This window comes from Perca flavescens, chromosome 3 (genome assembly GCF_004354835.1).
Source record: "Perca flavescens isolate YP-PL-M2 chromosome 3, PFLA_1.0, whole genome shotgun sequence".
Lineage (NCBI taxonomy): Eukaryota > Metazoa > Chordata > Actinopteri > Perciformes > Percidae > Perca > Perca flavescens.
This window is the reverse complement of record NC_041333.1, coordinates 7,864,908-7,887,363: the sequence shown is the minus strand read 5'-3', so window position 1 is coordinate 7,887,363 and position 22,456 is coordinate 7,864,908. Positions and strand designations below refer to the sequence as shown.

General features: G+C 40.2%; 1 protein-coding gene across 2 annotated transcripts in view; it reads right to left on the bottom strand.

Moving 5' to 3' along the window:
- LOC114552389 (RNA-binding protein Musashi homolog 2) overlaps positions 1-22,456 on the bottom strand; it is a 354,101-nt gene that overhangs the window by 26,586 nt on the left and 305,059 nt on the right. For both annotated transcript variants that reach the window (XM_028573129.1, XM_028573130.1), the window contains exons 11-12: positions 13,529-13,591; positions 3,973-4,170 (exon numbers count right to left, since the gene is read on the bottom strand). In XM_028573129.1, the coding sequence (XP_028428930.1) occupies positions 3,973-4,170; positions 13,529-13,591 (261 nt within the window). The remainder of the gene's footprint in view (positions 1-3,972; positions 4,171-13,528; positions 13,592-22,456) is intronic.

Below are 22,456 nucleotides of genomic sequence, written 5' to 3'. Positions count from 1 at the left end.
AAACTGAGCAACTTGTCCTACGGTGCTGGTGACAAAATCACTCATTTAATATGTACATTGAAGCGATACTGGCGTTAAAGAGCTGCCTGATCACTGTCCAATTCTCTGACATGAATGGCCCCATTGCATTGTGGGATATGGGCTTTGAATGCGCCCCGCTCATACCGTAGTGTTCTGTCTTACAGCATATTGTAATATTCCACCGGTAATGAGACCAAAATAATATTATTAAAATAAAGAAATGAAAACCATCATAATATCTCGTAATTAAATGTTGATGTATGTTATGTTATGTTATGTAATGTAGTGTTATTTAAAAAGATAAAAAATAAATAAACAACAAAGCAATCCAGCTTCCCTGTTAATAAGACCAAAATAATAACATTAAAAGAAAGAAATATAAACCATAATAACATTACATCAATAAATGTTGATTAAAGCAGTGGTTAGATTCCTAAAAACATCAATACAGCTGCAGTCCTGACTAGTAGAAAAAAAACTGGTGTGGACACGAAAGATGCTTTCAACTGTAAAATATTAGTTTAAAAAACGTGCCGACCATCACGCAAAAACTAGGTATACATGTCCATGTACACAAATCTATAGATTGAATGATGTGACTTTTTCACGAACCGCCGTGAGACTGGGTTGCAGATAGAAGCCAGGTAAAGTTTATTTATTCATACTTTATTTGTGTTGTCCAATTGATTTCTTAAAATTGATTGTAATGCCTCACTAAAATGCTGATTTCAAAACTTTCAAAAAATACTCAAAGTCATGTGATGAGAATTGATGCGGTGTGGTATTCAGTGACATGCATGTATCCACACAAACTAACAAACCAACTGTAAATGTGTATCTGCCAAAATGCATACCAGACTGTTTGCATTATACTGATTACATTAGCAGAATCCTTGGTAATAGAGGAAGGAAACCAAACTTAAAAAGTGTGCTCACTACAGCATAATTCTACTGTTTATGTTTCAACATTCAAACAACTCCTATTTGAATGTGTCAACAAAACCTGAATATCAATTACACCAAATTCAACAAGGTGCACTAAAAAAACTTTCATTCTTTTACCATTATGTTTTTTATAATGGCTCACCTGGCAGCTATTGCCACTCCACTCCTGTATCTTCATATTTAGTCTATTTTGCAAAACAAAAAATACACACTATATGAAATACACCAGTGTAACAAAAGCCAAAACCAGTCAGCAGGAGCACAACCAGCAGCTGGGTCACTACTGGAAAAGTTTCTCTCAGTACATTCACAGGCAATACACTCACTGATCATAACATATATTGTGTCCTCTGGACCCACAAACTCAAGGGGAATTTTGTAATCTTAAAGGAACACGGCGACTCATTGGGAATTTAGCTTATTCACCATAACCCCCAGAGTTAGACAAGTCGATACATACCCTTCTCATCTCCGTGCGTGCTGTAATGCTGTCTGACGGCTCCAGCGGCATCAGGCCAGCAAAGAACATGCAGGTGAAGGGTTCCAGTAATCCTACTGCTCCGAATAAGTGAAAAAATAACGCCAACATGTTCCTATTTACATGTTGTGATTTGTATAGTCACAGCGTGTACAAAAAACAACGTAACATGAGACACAGCCGTCTTCTAACTGTAAACAAACCGGGAACTATATTCTCAGGTGGAAGAATATAGTACTTGGGCGGAGTGATATGCTCGCAGCAAGCCTGTCTGAGAATATAGTTCCCGGTTTGTTTACTGTTAGAACATGGCTGTGTCTCATGTTACATTGTTTTTTTGTACGCGCCAGACTTCTACAAATCACAACATGTAAATAGGAACATGTTGGTGTTATTTTGTCACTTTTGTCACAATTCGGAGCAGTAGGCTAGTTGGAACCAGTTACCTGCAGGATCTGTGCTGGGCTAAGCTAATGCTGGAACCGTCAGACAGCGTTACAGCACGCATGGAGATGAGAAGGGTATGTATCGACTTGTCTTACTCTGGGGGTTACGGTGAATAAGCTAAATTCCCAATAAGTCGGCGTGTTCCTTTAAGAAATGTCAAGTTACAAACAGGTATCCTCAATTGTTACTTGTTTAAGTAAGTTGTGTTATCTGGGAACTGAAGTAACTATGAGCCTATTTAAACAGTTATAACCGGGAAACTTGGTCTCAAAAAAATAGACACTAAAAGCTTCAATTGGTAAATGTTTGCCATAGATTTTCACATTCCCCTCCTATTTTGTGCTCTAATCCTGATACTGTATATTTACACTTGCAAAAACTCCAAAAAAAACACAAGAGATCAGCTCAGCTTTTCACTGAAGAGACTAGTTTTTTTATCAATTTGCCATTTTTACTATTTTGACAATACTCCAAATATTCAACGCTGTGAAAACAGGCGATAATAATAAAACAACAGGAATCCAACGAACAATTCTCTAAAGGCAACGCTACTAAAAGCATGCACTGCTTTCTTCACACTCCTTCTGTCTCCTTCTCAATGTGTTGCTGTGTTGTCTGTGAGTCTACATTAGAGTCCGGATCGGGCCGAATTTTTCTGTCCAAGCCCATCCCACGTCCGACAGAGCCGTGGCAGAACCCGAAATTTGTGTCCAAGCCCGACACAGTTAAAATCAAATTTTTTCTCATTCTAATGACACATGTAGGTTACGTTTTTGTGTTAGTGTTGACGAACTGACCAAAGAGCCGGTTAATTAACCCGACTCGTGTCAGTGAACCGGGAGACTCGAGTGCCATACGTCAATGAACCGACTCACTCCTGTTTTTTTTTCTTTTACTTCATTCGTGCCGTTGTGTGTAACAGGTATTCTTCTGCTACTGTTTGTGTAGTAATCTAGCTCATTAGCGCCTCCACTGGAGTGGTGGTGGTTGAATCAATCAGGAAATGAGCTATCTAGACCGCGCACCAGGTTACTGAACGAGACCGAATGTAACCGTGCAACCGGCCGGCCCGCTCGAGTCTAATGTAATCAAGCGGTGTCTTGGTTCTCGGCAAGTTTGAGTTATTAACCGAGCCTTGTTTCTGGTGCATCTTAGAGGATTGTTTTCATGGCAATTCACACATTATCGATGGGGAAGTACAGTACATCACATACAAATACACGTCATGTTATTTTGGTAGTTATGTAAAGTTAAATGGTAGAAGTGAATGTTGCTACATGGTAGTTAGACTGTCATGAGGAGACCGCCCACCATGCTCCTGAAAGTAACCGTGGCCAGTGTGTGAGTCTAGTGTCGGTCAGAGTGTGTAAATAGTATGTCGAGACCGAATGTAACTGCAACCGCTCAAGTCTTCCGCGGTGTCTTGGTTCCTGGCGGGGGAACGCGATCACCCCCCCGCCGAGGGCACGCGAACCGGTGACCGAATCTATTAACTCGGTAGGCCAACCAACGACCGTCCGGTTGAACCGACTCACGTAAAAGAGCCGGTTGTCCCATCACTATTTTGTGTGGAAAGCCCGCTTTTATTGAGCAACTGCAGGAAGGCATTCAGAAATGTCAACAGATGAGCTCATCAGCGCACACGGAGCAACAAGTGCACGTTAAGCTGTTAAAATGTTCAATGTGTTAACCTTTCCTGCTTGCTTCGTTTCCGACCGTGGTCAGAAAACCAGGGGAGACTCGTTACCTCCAGGGCCGATGTTATAACATGAATAACGTCGCAGTTTCTGGTGAGCAAAGAAATGAACTTGGCTTTTAGTCTGGGGTTTATTTTGGACACCGCACACACAGTGTACAAAACTTAAACTTATTCCACCAACTCTGTCCTGGTTGCATACAACAGTCTGCTTCCTCTTTCTCTATCTCTCTTCTGCCTACTTTCCACACACACACACACACACACACACACACACACACACACACACACACACACACATCCGTGTCCCATCGGACTCGGGTCGGGTATCCATGCCTTAGTCTACATGCATGTGTGGCAGGAGCAGAGACATGGAGATACACACCTGGGCTCTTAAAAGGGTCCGGGCTGTGCAGGTGGTGCTGGAGGGAGCTGGGAGAGTTGCAGGATGAGTTGGCATGCTCACTGGGCAGGATTTGAGCTGCTGCCTGGGCCCCCAGGGAGTCATAGTCGGCCAGGGAGTAGGGCGCTCCGCCCCGCACATCACTGCTGGCCGTGGAATACAACCCATAATCAGGGAACCCTGGGAGATAGGGGAGGGTGGGGGAGGAGGAGAGGGAGGGGTTTATAATAACCTTGATTGATTTGTATAGTGTGTGTGTTGATGTCTTCTTGTTATTTCCCCCTGTTGTCAAAACTGTATGTTGTAACAAGGGTTTAAAAGTAGAAGTTGAGTGGCTGGTCAAATTTGAACATTCACTAGCCATTTGACTGGTGGACGAAAAAGTTAATTTACTGTTTGTAACCCACATAAGCATCAGTCAAATGTACTGAGAAAAAGAAAAAAAAAAAAAAATATATATATATATATATATATATATATATATATATATATATATGCACCAGTTTTGCAATATATCATCAAGAAAACATACTTGACACAGCCAGGACTTAAAAACTCTGCAACTCCATCAGATCCATCCTGACGTCTCCCTGCCATTCAGTTGATGTGCAATGTATTATCAAGGCATCAAAATACAGTAGCATCCAACAACCAGCATCAACAAAACACAGAATTAAAAAGTCAGCTCAAATTATTTTTATTTTTGCTGTGTAATAATTTGATACAATGCAACAGCTACAGGGCTTACATTATTGCTGAAAGACCTTTTACTAAATCCAAATAAGGATATGATGAATGAGAATAATAAAAAATGTAGGTTTGGCTGTGCTCATAAATCAATAAGAATAAGTCAGAAATGTCTTATTAATTTTTCATGTGATACTGACAGGTTTGTAAGATAAGTGCAGAGAAGCTTGTTGAAAAGGGGCTCACATTGAAAAGCTTCTACTCCAGCCTGTTGTCATGAACCATAAGTTCGAAAAGCTACGAAAAGTTAAACACTGTAATTAGTATGATTTACACGTTTTTATTATAGCCCCTGCCCCTGCGCCATCCCACTCTGCCCCCTCTCCTTTTGCACATGGACTAAGGACTGTCTGACTACCTCTGATCACTATGCACTTTATTAATACACCTCAACAATGCACTATATATGATCTTACTACATTCTGTCTCTACAATTATAAGGACCATGGACTGTCTGATTTCTCAGCAGTAAATAGATTTGTTCGTCTCTCTCTTTCCCAGTGTGTGCGTGTGTGTGTGTGTGTGTGTGTGTGTGTGTGTGTGTGTGTGTCTGTCTGTCAGTCAGTCTCTTTCTCCGTGGGCCTAATTGTGTGTCTTGAAGACAGCCCTAAACACCATAAACCTGGGTGTTTTATTTTGAAATGTAGTTTATTTTGTAAAGTATCCAGCTGCACCGTGGCCTTCCTGTATGTTATTACCTGCCTGACTTGACACATTCACTAGCACAAACTGTAGAAGGACTTGTCTGGCTCCACGTCCATCATCAATCCTCCTTTTTTGTGTCTCTCTTTGTCCTTTTGGTCCACATGTTGGTATTAGCTCAGCATGCTAATTATGGTCTTGATTCCCGTGCATGTTGAAGTTTAAGGATATTTTTGGCATCAAGATTCGGTATTATCTTAGTAGCTAATCCTCACTTGTTGGTGTGTCAATCAAAATCTAGTAGTTAAACAAGTTGTTAAACTTAACGTTACATAAGGTTCTCAACTGATGTTGCAGATTTTAGCATGTCATCCACCACAGTTGCCATCTTATGTGATCAAGCAGTGTTCATTTAGATAGAATAACAATCCAAGGGCCCATGATGTGATACCATGAATCATGAAACACAGGGATTCAATTATTTTCGTTCCTTAAGTATGTAGCTTTAACATGTGTCCACAGGAATAAAACACACTTGTTTTGGCATGGCTGGCGAGTGACACTATATTGAAAAGGGCATTTCATTGTTGCATGTTTTTTTAGTTGTGCATGATAAAAAAACACAAATCACACTCTGTGTGTGTGTGTGTGTGTGTGTGTGTGTGTGTGTGTGAGGGCAGTACCAACCTTGGAAATAACACAAATTTACTGCATGGGCGAAAATGTGTGTGTGTGTGTGTGTGTGTGTGTGTGTGTGTGTGTGTGTGTGTGTGTGTGTGTGTGTGTGTGTGTGTGTGTGTGTGTGTGTGTGTGTGTGTGTGTGTGTGTGTGTGTGTGTGTGTGTGTGGGTTACACACTGACCTTGCTGTGTCAGAAATACCCGCTGGTCCAGATGTACATATTAGCACATTTACCCAACATCTGTGTGTAAAATTCTGCATTTTCAGTTACATTTCTTTCTTCCTCTCGAAAAATCTAGGCTATATATTACCCTTTTTCCACAATGTAGATGTAGGTTTTTTAAACCTGGGTAAACCCGCCAAAAATAGCTTTTAATTGCCAGTAGATGAGTATGAGTCTGTTGGATTTTTTCTGTCACGTTTATTGTCATGAACGCTCCATAAAACAGGTGCTAACTTTTCCTCCTACTACAGCTTTCCGATACAGCAGGGGTCATCAACTACATTTTTCCAAGGGCCAAAATTTTTCTAAGCAGACACTCTGGGGGCCGGACTTTCAAATAAAGAAAATAAAATTAATTTATACCTAATTTTCAGAAATTTTTACTTTCTTAGTGAATTAATTTTTTTTTTTTTTTTTTGTTTTACATGTATTAGTCTGAGCAAACTCCTAAAAAACATGGAAACTCCATAATAATAACTGGCTCTTTAACTAGAAAAAGATCTCAGACTTCAGAGTTCACTGGTTAAAGTCTGTGATTATGGAAACAGTGTTGTAGTATGCAGCATCCTGATTGGTGGAAAATGCTTGCAGAAAGAAAGGCTGTTGTCAGGTAAACATGTCACCGTCAAAGAAGCCCAGCTTTTATGATTAATGGACTGATAAGCAGGCTATGCACTTGTCATGTATGCCTCATTTGCAATGAAAGATGCTGTTGCAAAATAATACAACCAGCATCATCATCATCAAGAATGAAGGCGAACATAACGATTGCGTCATTCACGTGCATATTAAGTAGCCACATGCATCTGTTTTGATCTTATAATACCTCCAAAGATTTACCGCTCCAAGAGAGTTTGGTTTGTTCAGGCAGCAGTTAAGTTTACAAGAATTTGTCCAAATTTCAAGATTCCCGGCAAACTAAGATAAACAGTTAGACTAAAAACCGAAAGGTTTTGTTTTAGCTTGTTTGTAAAAATTCGCTATTTGCAAAGTAGAGTTGTGGACTGAGCAGACAGAGCAGATCGAAATATCGCTTTCTACATGTTTATGCCGGTCTACACAGGGGAGTGCATTGATAAGTATTGACTTTTTACTCACAAAGGTTTAATTGTAGCCTATTTACAGAAAAGAGACTAGCGTGAGTTCATCTGCCCCAGCGGCCGTTGGTAATCCTCTCTGTATCGTTCCCAGTCAGGTACAGAATCCCGGCATGTGAATAGAGATGCAAATACAGGGGGCTGGGTTTTTGCTCTAAATGCTTGAAATGATAAATAACAGAACGCATTTTTTCCTCTTTACATTTTGTGAATTCATGATTATTCTGCGGGCCAGACTAAAAGCTTTGGCTTGCCGCATGTGGCCCGTGGGCCGCCAGTTGACGATAATAAATTGAATTTATATAGCGCTTTTCACAAACTCAAAGTCACTTAACTATGGCTGCGATATAGTGTACCAAACTGCAAACTCTGCTGTACATTCATTTGACACTCAGAACAATCGTTGCATTTGGCCTCACTTTCTCACTCGCTCCACCACACACTCCCCAGACACACTACGTACTGGCTCTGCTATTCTCCAAAAGAGATACTCTTAGTAAACAGTAGAAAGCAACATGGAGACGTACGTTACTTTTTCTTTTTTTAAATCTTATTTATCTTTACTTATCTCTCTTTCAAACTCAGAGCCGACTAATTTGGTTTTCCAGTGTTCTGAAGGAGGCAACATACATTACAGCATGGCGCTGGCAAAGGGCAGAAAATTACCGTATCTCCCGATGTCCTGTTTCCATTACTGCCAGTCGGAGCTGGAGCCGATAAATACCTGTGCCTACTGTAGAGTAATTTTTTTCAGGGACTAAATGCCGATTTTAACCTTTACCTCTGCAGATGTTAGTGGGTGTAAATGGGATTTTTTTTGGCCAGTAGGAAAGCAATATATCATACATGCTTCACAATTACCACCAGGATTTAACAATCTGCAATTAGCCTCATTTCCTGTGATAGTTTTCTATTTTTGCCTATGGTGGCTTTTCTCTCTGAAAAAGGCCTTCTTCAAGCTGAATCCCAGGCTAATTAACATAAAGAGCACTTCTTTTCAGCCTAATATGGCAGCTCATAAATAATCTAAAATGAATGGCAGCTCATTTAGTGCCCTGATAAACCATCATAAAGATGTCTAATAGAGTGTAAATCCTCCAGGTCTAGCACAGCTTTTCTTCAGATGTTTTTAGGCACAAAGACAAGCAAAAAAGGAATACAACAAAAACCGCACAGTAACAATAACACATCATAATCCATCACACTCTTTGGACTAAACGAACAGCGAAAGAATAAAGTTGGACAGCAGCAGTGTCCTGAGGAGTAGGAAACATTTTCACATGCGAGAACGGGGAAAAGCTAGTGTGACCTAGTTTACAGATATACAGTACAGGCCAAAAGTTTGGACACACCTTCTCATTCAATGTGTTTCTTTATTTTCATGACTATTTACATTGTAGAATCTCACTGAAGGCATCAAAACTATGAATGAACACATATGGAATTATGTACTTAACAAAAAAGTGTGAAATAACTGAAAACATGTCTTATATTTTAGATTCCTCAAAGTAGCCACCCTTTGCTTTTTTTGATAACTCTGCAAACCCTTGGTGTTCTCTCAATGAGCTTCATGAGGTAGTCACCTGAAATGGTTTTCACTTCACAGGTGTGCTTTGTCAGGGTTAATTAGTGGAAGTTTTTCTCTTATTAATAAAAAAAGCAAAGGGTGGCTACTTTGAAGAATCTAAAATATAAGACGTTTTCAGTTATTTCACACTTTTTTGTTAAGTACATAAGTCCATATGTGTTCATTCATAGTTTTGATGCCTTCAGTGAGAATCTACAATGTAAATAGTCATGAAAATCAAAAGGAAACGCATTTGAATGAGAAGGTGTGTCCAAACTTTTGGCCTGTACTGTATATGTGGTTGTAGGGGGGGCAGTGTGATTTTGAAAGCAGATTTTTGTCCTCCCTAATATATATTTCATGTCAGCCTTCTCTTGTGTAGTGTTTGGTACTTTTCCAATCTTGCTGTTATTTCAATCTTGCTGTCATGTCATGTCAAAGTATACTTGTGTCAAACACATGTAACACGCTACATGTTGTGTGAAATATAACCCAGGCAGATGGTGATATCCTCATCAAAGTGGCGCATGACCAAATGGCTGGCCAAATGAAAGCCAGAGTGCAGACTAACCAGGTCGATAATAATATTACTGTTTGGTTGCTGCAGAGTTTTCATTATCAGGGGCAGACTGGCCATCGGGAGGTTCGGGAGATTTCCCAAACGGCCGGTTCGGCCCAGGATGGCAATCGTATTTCAATTTCAGATATCATTTACAGTCATGGACGTACTATAACAGGGGACAGTATGGCCCTCAGGCTGGCCTGGCTCTGACACCCGAAGACAGCTTTCTGGCAATAGCAATGTGCTTTCCTACGCTGACAGCAGTTGGACCTCTGGCCGAGCCCCACGGATGACGGTCCGTCTGCAGCTCACCGTCTGCTTCCTATCGAGTACTTCAGTTTGACTGTTAAAAAGTGTTTAGATTATCAAATTGCATTTATTCATATGCTAACGCTAGCTTGCTAGTCCACTAAGCTTCAATGCTACACTAAATAAATCTTTTTATTGTGAGGAGTTTTCCTCAGCTTTTTTTAAAAGGAGTGGTAATTTTGTGTAACATGCTTTACTCCCTACATCTAAATAGAGTCTAGGCTGTATTTGTATTTGCAAAGTTATCCCTCATCTGGCGATAGAGACCCTGTTCTCCCTGCTCTGTTCCCTCAGCGCTCCACAGCCTAAGTCCATAGGTACAAATTAGTTTTGCATCAAATGTATCGCCAGAAGTGTTGCAAAAGTCAAGGCGTGCAGATTCGCCACTTTGTGATGAGTGTCATATAACTTGCAAATATGTGAAGTTGCAGTGACAGATTGGAGAGGTTGTGATCACTGATTTGTGGTTGTGATGGAAAATGTACTTAAATTAAAAATAAATGAGTAGATGTTGCTTTACAGGTTTGCAGCTTTCACTGTATTTATTTACACGTCAATCTATATGTGGGAATATTTTTTCTGTGACTTTACATTCAGAACACAGCTGTGGGAATTTTCTACGAGTGCAAATTTTAAAATACAAGTTCAGATTTTTTTTCTGCAAGTTCATATTCTACAAGTGCTCACATCAAGTCTATAAGCTCTCACATTTTGCACCACATTTACCTTCATATATTACAGCCACTTCCCAATTTCGGATGGTTGCGTTCAGCTAGTGCATTTGGCTAGTCTTTTCTGGGTATGTGCTGTACTGTCTTTGATCATGATGCATGTAAAACTGAAAACTTCCCAACATTCCCCTTCACAGGACAGAACAAAGCATTTTGACCAGAAGAAATTGTATTTGGAGTCTTAAATGAACTCCAAAGGAAAAATGCTTAAATGAAAAAAACATCCTCTAATAGATAGCTCTGATGGACCACGGGATTCATGAGGACAGTCACTATATTATTCCAAGAGAATCCGTGTGTCTTATCTTAACAGTAAGGTAGGTAAAGTTAGATCGTTAGATTAGATTCTCGGACTGTGTCAGAGTTTTTAAATAATTAATGAAGTTACCGTGCTGAGCAGTCTGTGTGCACTACAACTCTCTTAAACTGGAGAATGCAGATGAAGCACACAGATCTTTCACCACCTATTTATCATAGACTACCTTAATCCCATCAAATGTTGTATGGACATTTGAACCAACGATACATAAATGAATTGTATAGCAAAGAACCAAAAAACAACATACATGAAAAGTGTTTTATGCTGTGTTGTGTGCGTCCCAGCCAACTAAAGCCACAGAGGTAAAAAGAACGCATCCCCATTGTCTTAAAAAGTGTTAATGCAACAACATTCTGTCACACAAGCATCAGCAGGTTGGCTCAGCTCCTTATAAAGACAGCCTGACGCAATGCGGAAGAAGCCTAACCAATAACCTTCAGCCTCCTATTTGTATCCAAATGTGGCACAGCTGGCACACAGTCTGTATACAAGCTTTTATCTTTTTCAGTAGGCCTAATAACATGTAACACATACTGTATAACATGTTGAATGATCAGTAGAACACAGTACACAGGGCGATAAAGACCAAGTGCCAGAGACTGTGCTTCCCAACAATTTCAAATGTCGAACGAAGTTGTTGCTATAATTTTCAACCCGCATGTTTTGCACATTGCAATCAATTTTTTTTTGTTGACCACCACATAGGCTTGGGCGATCTCTAATATTTTCATTGCCAGTCTGACAAGGTTACATTGAACACGTGATTGCACATAACATATTATGGATATCCGGAGTGGCTTTCACTTTCATCAATGAAACTACACCGGCTTGTTTGTCCTTTGCGGCCTCCTGCTTGGCTGACATGCTGACATGCTTCTGTGTTGCCAGCGCCTTGTTATGATAGATGTATGCAGTATTTTTTGTCATATTCATCATTACAGCGGCTAATTATTCACTTTACCTTTAAACCTAATACCTTACACTAGTTCACTTGAGCACTCAGCAATCTCCTTTTTTCGCGACTTTCTTGCTAACCCCACAGGCGTTTAATGTTTACATGCTGTTAGCAGTTAGAGGTGATTTCTGTCTCTCTCTCCAGCTCTCTGTTGATCTGGGTTTCACATTTAGAAATGACTAGAATAGAAATGTGCCGTTTCAAAAAGGTCCTCCATCGATTGTAAGCCACCCAGAAGCTTTTTTTTTTTTAAAGATAATTCTTTTGGGACTGTTTTCCCCTTTATTTCAGAGTGAGAGACAGTGGATAGACAGGAAAGGTGGGGGATAACAAAGGGCCGCAAGTTAGATTTGAACCCAGGCCTCTGCAAAGGCCTCAGCCTACATGGGGGGCATGCTCTTACTGGGTGAGCTAGAGGTCAAGCCGTCCAGAAGCTTTTTAATCCATCATGGAATTACAGTGTCTTTGTAAAATAAATAAATAATTATGAATGTATGTTGATGTCTGTGTTTGACAATAGCTGAAGGCTGCAATTGTTCAGCACCAGCAGGAAAACTAGAGACAAAGTTAACAAACTTGCACTGTAGCTGAAGTGAAGTGGGCAGAAGTTTAAGGACCCCACCAGCATCTTAACAGACAGATTTGCAGGTATGTTTACATGCTGTTCAATTTGCTGCAGTTAATATCTATTTAGCAATCTAGCCTGCAAACTCATGTTTTCCCAGGAAGACAAGCTAATGTGGGTAGTTGTTCAAAGTCTGTGGCTCTTGTGTTGTGTAGCAGGCTGCTGTCTGGCTGTTGGTCCGTGTGACCGTCTGCCCTGCCTTTAATAGAACATTGAAGTTACTGCTTTATGAAGTCTCCGTAGACATAGTACTAATAGTATTCTGTCGTATAAATATAAAGAAAGGGCTCGCCATCATGAAAACCACCACATATGAAATCGAAATTTCTCCCTTTAAAGCTTTAGTGCGTAACTTTTTGAAATTAATAAACATCCGTAACATTCGTGCCATTGTCAAATGAGTTCAGCTCCACACAACTCTCTCTGTATGTCTCGGTATGGCTATGTTCAGAAGATTGTGGCGTCCGGTGACTTTCCAGCGCAGAAGATCGAGTGAAAATAATGACCTCTTTTGAAGTGTCCATCATGTTTTTTTAATCCTCCGTGTCCTAGCAACTGCGTGGAAGAGGGGTGGGGGTGCGTGCGTGATCACGTAAGGCTTGTATCATGTGGACGCGGCAACAGTTTTGTTGTCATTACTTAGAATTCATCATGGGAGCGACAGAAATTACGCACTATAGCTTTAAGTTTCGGATTTTTTCCCTCAAAGGAGACCACATAATAATCAGAATCATAATACATCCAGCCACAATCCATCCAAGAGCTGGCAGGTAAAGTAGCTCTTCAGACAACCTATAGAAGCCACCATAACTGTATCTTTACTATCACCAAAGTGAGAGGAGAGAAAAGACTCTGAAATCCACCCTCTCCCTCCACTTTACAAGCAGTATATACAGCAGCTGTTTTGTGTGTGTTAAGGTGTGTGTATGTTTGTGTGTGTGTGTGTGTGTGTGTGTATGAGAGGTGTTAGGTTGAGGAAAAAGAAAGCAGACTAGAGAAATGAGAAACTGCATGGCCACACAGAATACTGCCCCTGCGTTCTGCCTGTGTGGTGTGCAGCTTCTTCCACAGGTCGCCCTACCTGAGCCACGAGCTGCTGCTACTGCCGCTGCTGCCACTGGTCCATATGCTGTCGCTGGGAAGCCTGATAAAATGACACAGAGGATACATTATTCAATTACTGTTTTGTAACACAATCCAAAAAAAAAGCAGAGTTACTTGTATCTGTGAATCTGTATTTTATCTGTGCCTGCTTTGTAACTCATAAAACACAATACACAAATGAATGCTGAACAATATGTATCTGTAACTGTTTAGCTGTATCTGTGCCACTAATTTGTAATTTGTGTATCATTCATTTGAGACTGTTTTACTGTGCCATTTTACAAATCTGCAAATGCAGCGAGCACATAACAAAAACGTTTTTACTTGTATTTTTTAAAATATGTTAGGTCCATATGTGTTATGTCGTAAATGTGAAAATGAAATGCCTTGCATGTCAGCTCTAGCCACTGAAAAGAAATAAGTGGAGAAATCAGCCCAATAACAAAAGCTGGTCAGATAATGGATAGGGGGGCGCTGGCACAAAAAAGGTTGAGAACCACTGGCTTAAAACAAGATAACCAAGGCATTTCTTCCACAAACAATGTTACAGAGTCCATGGTATAACTTCAGACATTACCACAAAGTAATGAAATACCTTTAAAATGTCACGTGACTCTTCTAACTGTCTAAATGCAGAGTGATTTCTGTCTGTATACTGTATGTGTATCAGTGTCTGTGTCTCAGTGATTTGTGTCTGTAAATGTGTAGTTGTGTCTGCGCCTCCAATTTGTAACTCTTAGCATTTTTCAATGGAAATATATTTGTTAATCTCTACCGATTTGCATGGATCATTTTGAGACTGTTTTACTGTGTCGTGTTTGTCACAGCAAAATGTGTAACCTGCAGGGATGACCATTCGCTTTTGCAAAGAGGTAGAAATATCCACTCTACTACCAGAATGCACCGGACCAATAAACGTTCCTGAAGTAATGCCATCATGTCCATATTGACACAGAAAGCACTATGGCTAGTAACAAAGGATCTTGTCTAAGAGTTAAATGCAAAGCCATATGTTTGTATAAACATCTGAAACAAGAAATAGGCAATGCAGTATAATCTCGGTTCATATTTGATCTATAGGTGGGTATGAAAGGACAGTGTATAAAAAGACAGCTCAGAGTTCAAGTAAAGGGGCTATATCAAGTGAAAGCTAGCTTGTGAGATTGCTGCAGCTTGCCTTTGCAAAAAACTAAAAGCTACGTTTAGGTATTGATTTCTCTGAATTGTTATCTGTTAATGAATATATATCCATGCTGGAGCACTTACATTTTGATTATTCAGTTTATTCCAATAATCAAATAAAGCAGCAGCTAAATCAATTCCTAACGTAGAAGAAAGCTAAAATCACTGCATGAAAAGTGGGATTTTTGTCAGTATGTATGTATATTGTCGTGGAACTTAAGGTTTACGACTGTACACGGCAATTTACAGGCAACACCAAAAACTGCCGTGAATTGTCGAAAATTGACGTGGGCCTTGCTTGGCATTTGTCCCCCATTGACCCACCCTCCCTCTAATTCTAGAGGAGGCTTTAACATGTAAATGAAAAGGTGACAGGTGACATTTTTCTAAAAGTTATTAACTTAATTTTAAGAATTGTAGACTAACAGGCTAATTGTAGACTCTTCAATTTTAGCTTGAATTGATTTATTTAATGAAGATTAATTACTGTGTATGTCATTAGCAATGACCGATGTTATGTAAAAAAGATACACGAAACAATTTATTTCTTATTATTAGTTTTTATCAGTTTTCTAAGAGAATTCTTTCTGCTGACAACACAACACTGTGCTTCACATAAAGCATATCAGCTTTGTCAGAGCATGACAACGTCCCAACCATTTGTCTTCTTAAAATACTGGCAAATTCAGCACCATATTCACATATCCATGGCATATGAAGCTGTTGGCTCTGCTGAAATGGCCTCATAATCTAGACTTCATCTAGTGATCGCGTTCCCCCGCCAGGAATCAAGACAGCGCGGAAGACTCAAGCGGTTGCGCTTACATCCGGTCTCGACATATTATTTACACATTCATAATGACCGACACTAGACTCACGCATTATCATATATATATATATATATATATATATATATATATATATATATATGTGTGTGTGTGTGTGTGTGTATAGAGAACTAATTGGTTTTTCAGTCATGTTTCTGTATTTCTGTCATAACATGGCAGCGACGTATTTTCTGGCCATGGGCTGCATATCCTTGATATCTGAAACTGTAAATCTATCTGATTTGTTTTGATTAACTATACTAAATAATAAATCACCTAAAGATTTTATTTCATTCAAACCATATTTGCCATCTTCTCTCATCGTTGCCTCAGCAGTGTAAAGCTAGGCCTGCCAGCTGAAGTTTCTGAGTGACTTGAACAAAGTCAGATTAGTAGAGGTTAATGAATAGACGGGGCCAGGGCCTTTCTTGCACGCTGAGACGCTTGCCACCCAGGAAAAGCCTGTGTGGCATTAAATCAATTTCATGGACCCTTTATTGCTGGGAAGATAAAGCCAATGTTAAGATTGCAGCGGGTTTCTGGGTTTTGGTACTTAACTTGTCCTTAGGGCGTTTCTGGGATCTGGGACTGAGAACAAAGACAGTGTAAGAGCTCAAAGGACAAACAAGGTGGCTGCAGTTTCTTGATTTCTATTCAATTTATCCACATTTCTTTATCCATGCTTTCCTTATTTTCTCGATGCTGCCCTGGTTCATCTTGCTTAGCAAGAATGTTATTACCATTTCTTATCTGTTTGCCTTCTCAGTAACACATTATTTGGAGGGGTGTGCATAAGACTAACAGGACACAGGAGTCTTTTTTAAGGACTGTTGTTATTAAGTGTCATTCTGTAAATTATGACACTTTTAATGCAAAGTTGACATTGTTTGAGATGTGTTTGTCATGAAAACTTGGTACAGTTATCTTTTATCTAGCATCTCTATACATTCCTTGACCTTCTGTGATGTTTGTGTGGACTCCGTGGCTACATTCAGACTGCAGGCCAAAGTGCAAGGTTTCTTTTCAGCACTGTAGCCAGGCTGACTTCATGAGCTTCTTTAATGATAAAATTAAAACAATTAGAGATACAATTCATCACCTTTTGCCCTCAACCTCTAACTATTCACCTTTAAACAAAAGACTGCTAGAAAGAACGACAAGACCTGACATATACTTAGACTGCTTTTATCCTATAGACCTTCAACAACTAATGTTAAAGGTAATAGGAAAGGAAATATTATTAGGAAACACTCAATTAACTTTCACTGTTATGTCACAATTTTCTGATGACTGACTTAAGTTATTGTGCTGGGCCCTAAACACCTCCGAACCTCATTATCCGAAGATATAACTACTCTGCATGGCATTGCCCTGGCCTCCAGCACTACTGTCAGAAATATAGGAATTATTTTTGATCAGGATATATCCTTTAAAGCCCACTTAAAAAAAAACTCTAGAACAGCCTTTTTTCACCTTTAAAAATTAGGAACATCCTGTCTCAAAACGATGCTGAAAAACTCACGCCAGGTCGTGTAATAGTCACGTTTTTTTGATTCATAAATTCATGTACAGGTTACGTAAATCCCGTTTTTTTCGTGTATATGCAACGACTTTTGAACGGGGAAATGAGGCGCCACACGCCGGCCAAAACAACGGGACGGGCCGCCACTCGCGATCGGGGAAATGAGGCGCCACACGCCGTCTAAAACAATGGAACGGGCCGCCACTCGCGACCACACAACAACGGGGAAATGAAACGGTTGGGGTTAGGAAAAAAAAAGAACGGGGAAAGGCACACCACAACGGGGAAATGAAACGCCACAATAACAAGACGGTTGGGGTTAGGAAAAAAAAAGAACGGGGAAAGGAACCGTCACACACGGGACACGCCAACAAAGGAACTGCCACACGCGGGCGCGATCCCTGGTCTCCGGGGTGAAAGTCTTGTGTTTTCTGACCCATCCACCACCCCGACCAACCTCCCTACGCGGACTTTCGCCTTATCAACTACTCGCTACTCGCTTTCGTTCTGGGATCACGAAATATGCTTCCCATTAAAATGCATTGCTTTCAATTTCGTAATGGCCACACGAAAAAAACGGGATTTACGTAACCTGTCCACGACTTAATAGATTACAATAACGTGACTATTACACGACCTGGCGTGAGACCGGGCTGGAAAAACTAGTCCATGCATTTCTTACTTCCAGACTGGACTACTGTAATTCCTTATTATCAGGCTGCTCAAATAAAACCCTTAAGACTCTTCAGCTGATCCAGAATGCTGCAATGCATGTTCTGACAAGAACTAAGAAAAGAGATCATATTTCTCCTGTATTAGCTTCTCTGCATTGGTTTCCTGTAAAATCCAGGATTGAATTTAAAATCCTTCTTCTGACCTAAATAGCTCTAAATGATCAAGAGCTTATTGTACCTTATTGTCGCCCTAGAGCACTGCACTCCAAGAATGCAGAATTACTTGTGGATCTTAGAGTCTCTAAAAGTAGAATGGGAGCCAGAGCCTTCAGCTATCAGGCTCCTCTCCTGTGGAACCAGCTCCCAATCTGGATTTGGGGGACAAACACCACTTTTAAGAGTAAACTTAAAACTCTCCTCTTCGATAAAGCCTATAGTTAGGGAGTGAGGAGTTGCAGCGTTCGACTATACCGGCAGGGAGTGTGTGTAGCCACAGTCATGGCGCACCCGCACCCTATCTCTGCTTCTCCCCATAGAAAGCTTACGTATACTTAGGGAGTAAAGAGTTGCAGCATTCGCCTAGACCGGCGGGGGAGGGTTTGTAACCACAATCACAGAACGCAGCCTCCCTATCTCTCCTTCTCTGCAGCTCTTATGTGGTTATAGTTTTAGACTACCAGGGTACCTCCTTTGACACACTGAGCTTCTTTCTCCTTCCATCTGTGTGTATCCATTTCCCAGAAAGGCTTGTTACTAACCTAGCTCCGGGGAGGTTACTCCCCAGAGTCCTTATGTTTTGTTTTTTTTGCCCAGCATGTTTCCTTGGATCAGGCACCTAAATCATTGTGGCAGCTGTTGCCATGGCACTGTTCTACACCCTGTCAAAAAGGCAATATTAATTCTTTATTTATTTATCTATATACATGTAAGACAGTGGTTCATGTTGATGTTGTGTTTAAACCCCCATACTGCTAGATGGCTACGCTAAGACGCACCACTAGTGTCCTTGCCTAACAGTGCCTAGCAGTGTCTGACTTTTTGCTAGACGCTAACATTGTAGCTGTGGCTGACTTTAGCATATACAAATTTGCTCACTATGAACCTGTGAACCACAATCCCAAACTGGCAGTTTGATTTTCTGTGTACTGAATTGTTTACCTAAAGTAAACTTCTTTGACTTTTATGAACATCATATCTTTTCCTAAATATTAGTTTTTCTAAAATTATACTTTAAAAAAAGCCAATATATCGCCTTATGCACAGTATCAAAATATATTGCAATATATTGAATTGTGACCCATGTATCGTGATACTTATCATATCGCCAGATTCTTGCCAATACACAGCCCTTGGCAGCATATTGGTGACTTAGGCTCATATAAGAAAGAAAAACAATAATAAACCAAATGTCAAACCAAAATACCTGAATCACATACAGATCACATGCTAATACCAGGTAGAGATACCAGGTAGGATTGCTGTGGCCCTGACAATAAATATTTAGTGAGCCTTGGGTGGGTGGATTCAACTAAATGTATTGGTTTTTTTAATTACTTTTGGGTATTTTATTTTCATTTTATTTTCTATAAAATAAGATAAAACGTTATGTATCTAGAGGGAAATTACTGTGCAGTAGATGCCAAATTAGAAGAGTGCAACTATAAAAGGTTGAAGGTAACAGTAACAACAAGGTGCAAATCCAAAATATGTACAATAGCCAAAATAATATAATGCCAAAATCAGGTTTACATTATCATGATCATACAAATATAAACAGGTTGACAGTAGGGATCAGTCTAGGTGGGTTGCATATAGATATGTATGTAGAGTATCAGATCTGTATAGGTAGGTGTAAGAGCACATGGTATACTGTCTGATTTCATTTAATTACAGTCCTGAAATAATACATCATTTATTGTGAAAGGTGACTAAGGCATGCACAGATTGCTTACTCCTGAAGGGGTCCAAACTCCAGTATAAAGAACACTTAATTGACAGACCTTCGTTCTGGATACTACAAGTGTTGCTGGAGTTATGACATCTCAGTCTTTTCTTTTCAGTCTCTTGTCTCCATTCACCTTGGACGTAGGTGAGGTAGTGCCAGAAAGCTCTGCTTCTACAAATTGTTTATTTCCCCATAACTATTATTATCAAGGACAGCCTTCTTTATGAGTAAAAAGCCTCTATGGATAAAAACAGTTTCACAGGGAGATGCATCTGTTTGTGACAGACCTCTGGATTTTGGCATTATCTCACTTTTCAAAAAGTACATCCATCTTCATTTGTGTGATTTGTGATATTTGGAGACAGATATGGACAGACACTATAAAGCACTGCACAACATCACCTTAAAATTGCTGGATGCAACACACACACACCGGCTATTTTGTATGCCTCCAGTCTGAGCTAATGGTGCATTTCACACAGATATTTTTAAAGGCATTAAGGCACAGTGAGAATCCAATTGGTATAGCCATCCATCCCTCTACTTAAAATAGGCAACCTATTGTTGACATATTCTCTGTTGAAAACACAGCTTCTTTTCTCTCCCCCAACCTAGCAGTGAAGGTATAGAAGCCTGTAACATCACACATACATTGGAAAGGCAGTGGAAATATGGGTGAAAATGCAGCTGTTAAAAACAAAAGGCCCAAAAGGGCTAAGAGGAGGGGCTGCTCTCTGAAGGACTTACCAGCTGTGCAGGCTCTCCAGGCAATCAGTAACATATGTGAAATAATGTATATTAACACGGGCAAGACTTCAGGCAAGCTGAAGGTTCAAAACTTGCAAATGATTCACAATACAAAAACAACAAACCACCTTAACAAAATACAATTTGTAACGTTAGTATGAAAAATGTCCAAATACATTTCTCAGGAAAGGGGTGCCAGCACCGGGACCTGACCATCACCATAACAATATGTGGTGATGCCAGCTTGATCAACCTGGGTGTGACCCTGGAAATGCAGATTCCTCTGGTACAACCTCAGGAGGATTTGCCCCTTTCTCGCTAAGGAGCCGGCCCAGATGCTCATCCAGGCACTTGTCACCCACCTGAGGCCTGTACTACAAAGCAGGATTTGGCTTAGCGAGCTATCTTCAGGTTCAATCCAGGATTTTCTGTATCACGAAGGTGGATCACTTGTTATCGGGATCAATCGCCGTGGTAACTCATGCTGAATGCCTAACCTGGTCAGGAGCAGGTTAAGTTGGAGATCAGAGATTAACCGGTGTTAAAGCACCGCCTACTGACCAATCAATACTTGATTGATAACGGCGTCACCGTTCTTAGAAGACCAGGCGGAGCTCGGTGCACGGAGAGAGAGAGAGGGGGAGAGAGAGGGGTGCGCTCATAAAAGTTAAAACATTTAGAGACCGTTAACCCTGTTAACATTCCCTGATGGGTATTTTTATGAAATATATATATTTTAATGGGAGGGAATTACATATCGGCTATTTGTCGGCTTTTTGAGCCGTGTGTCACCAATGCGCACGTCGGTTTGAATTATGTTTTTTTATGTTTTATTTCACGATCGCTTACCACTGCCAGGGTTGCAACTGAAATAATAGGCTGAAGCAACAACAGTTTATGGAAAGCACAAGTGTAATTATGGTCAGATCTTGTGCCTGACTGATGGGGAAGTGACCAGTGTAGTCTAATGTAGGCTATTATAGTGGGTGTACTGTATATTGGCCTTTGGGGGAGGAGGGTGGCATATCATAGTGGGGGGGCCTGGATGTCCTCCCCCAGGGAAGTTTTAAGCATCAACGACTTCATTTCCTGCATTCCGATACACTTTAATGCACCAATTTACGGTAAAAATACCTTTATTCAGCCTATATATGTTAAGAAAAAAGCTGATGACATTTTTTAAAAATTTATCAAAAATATAATGGAAAGTAGCCTATGTTGTTACGTGTCATTGGGCATTTTTAAGTGGGTAGCATATATAGAAATCCTGGAGCTTACTATCACGTAGACTACACCACTGGAAGTGATATTGATAGGATAAGCGTTGTGATTTACGTAAAACAGCATCTGCTTTGTTGCCAGCTTTTCTTCCTGCATTTTGCCTGTAAAACCATGTTTGTGTTCTTCATAGTTATGTAGAATTATAGTTTGCTCTTCTTGTTTAAAATATGCGGCTCTGGTAGATGTTTGCGATTGGTTGTGGTGCGCAAACACCGCCTCTTTTATGTGAACGCGCGCGCCGCTGGATTGGGAAACCCTGAGTTGATTGAACTAGTTGTTAACCAGCGTCGAGATACAGCTCATGCGGGACCGTAAAATGTAGGCAATGGCATAAAAAGAGTCCACTGAAGTTTCTCAGCTACCACTATAGTTAGATTTGTGTGGTCCAGATCATTCGCAAGGCTACTTTTACTTTTATACTTTAAGTAAATTTCCAAGCCTGTACTTTGTTACTTTTACTTGACTAAAGAAGTTAAATCAGTACTTCTACTTTTACCAGAGTATTTTTAACACAAATATCTGTACTTCTACTTGAGTACGGGAAGTGAGTACTTTTGCCATCTCTGGTCTTGGTCTTGTCTCGGTCTCCATACACTTGAGTTGATATAAATATAGGAATGGAATATATAAAACATTATGAGGTAAACATGGAGGTAGTGATGAGTTTGCAAAGAGGGAAGAAAGAAAGGAGGGAGAGGGGCTTTTCTTAGCCAGGCCTGCAGAGTAA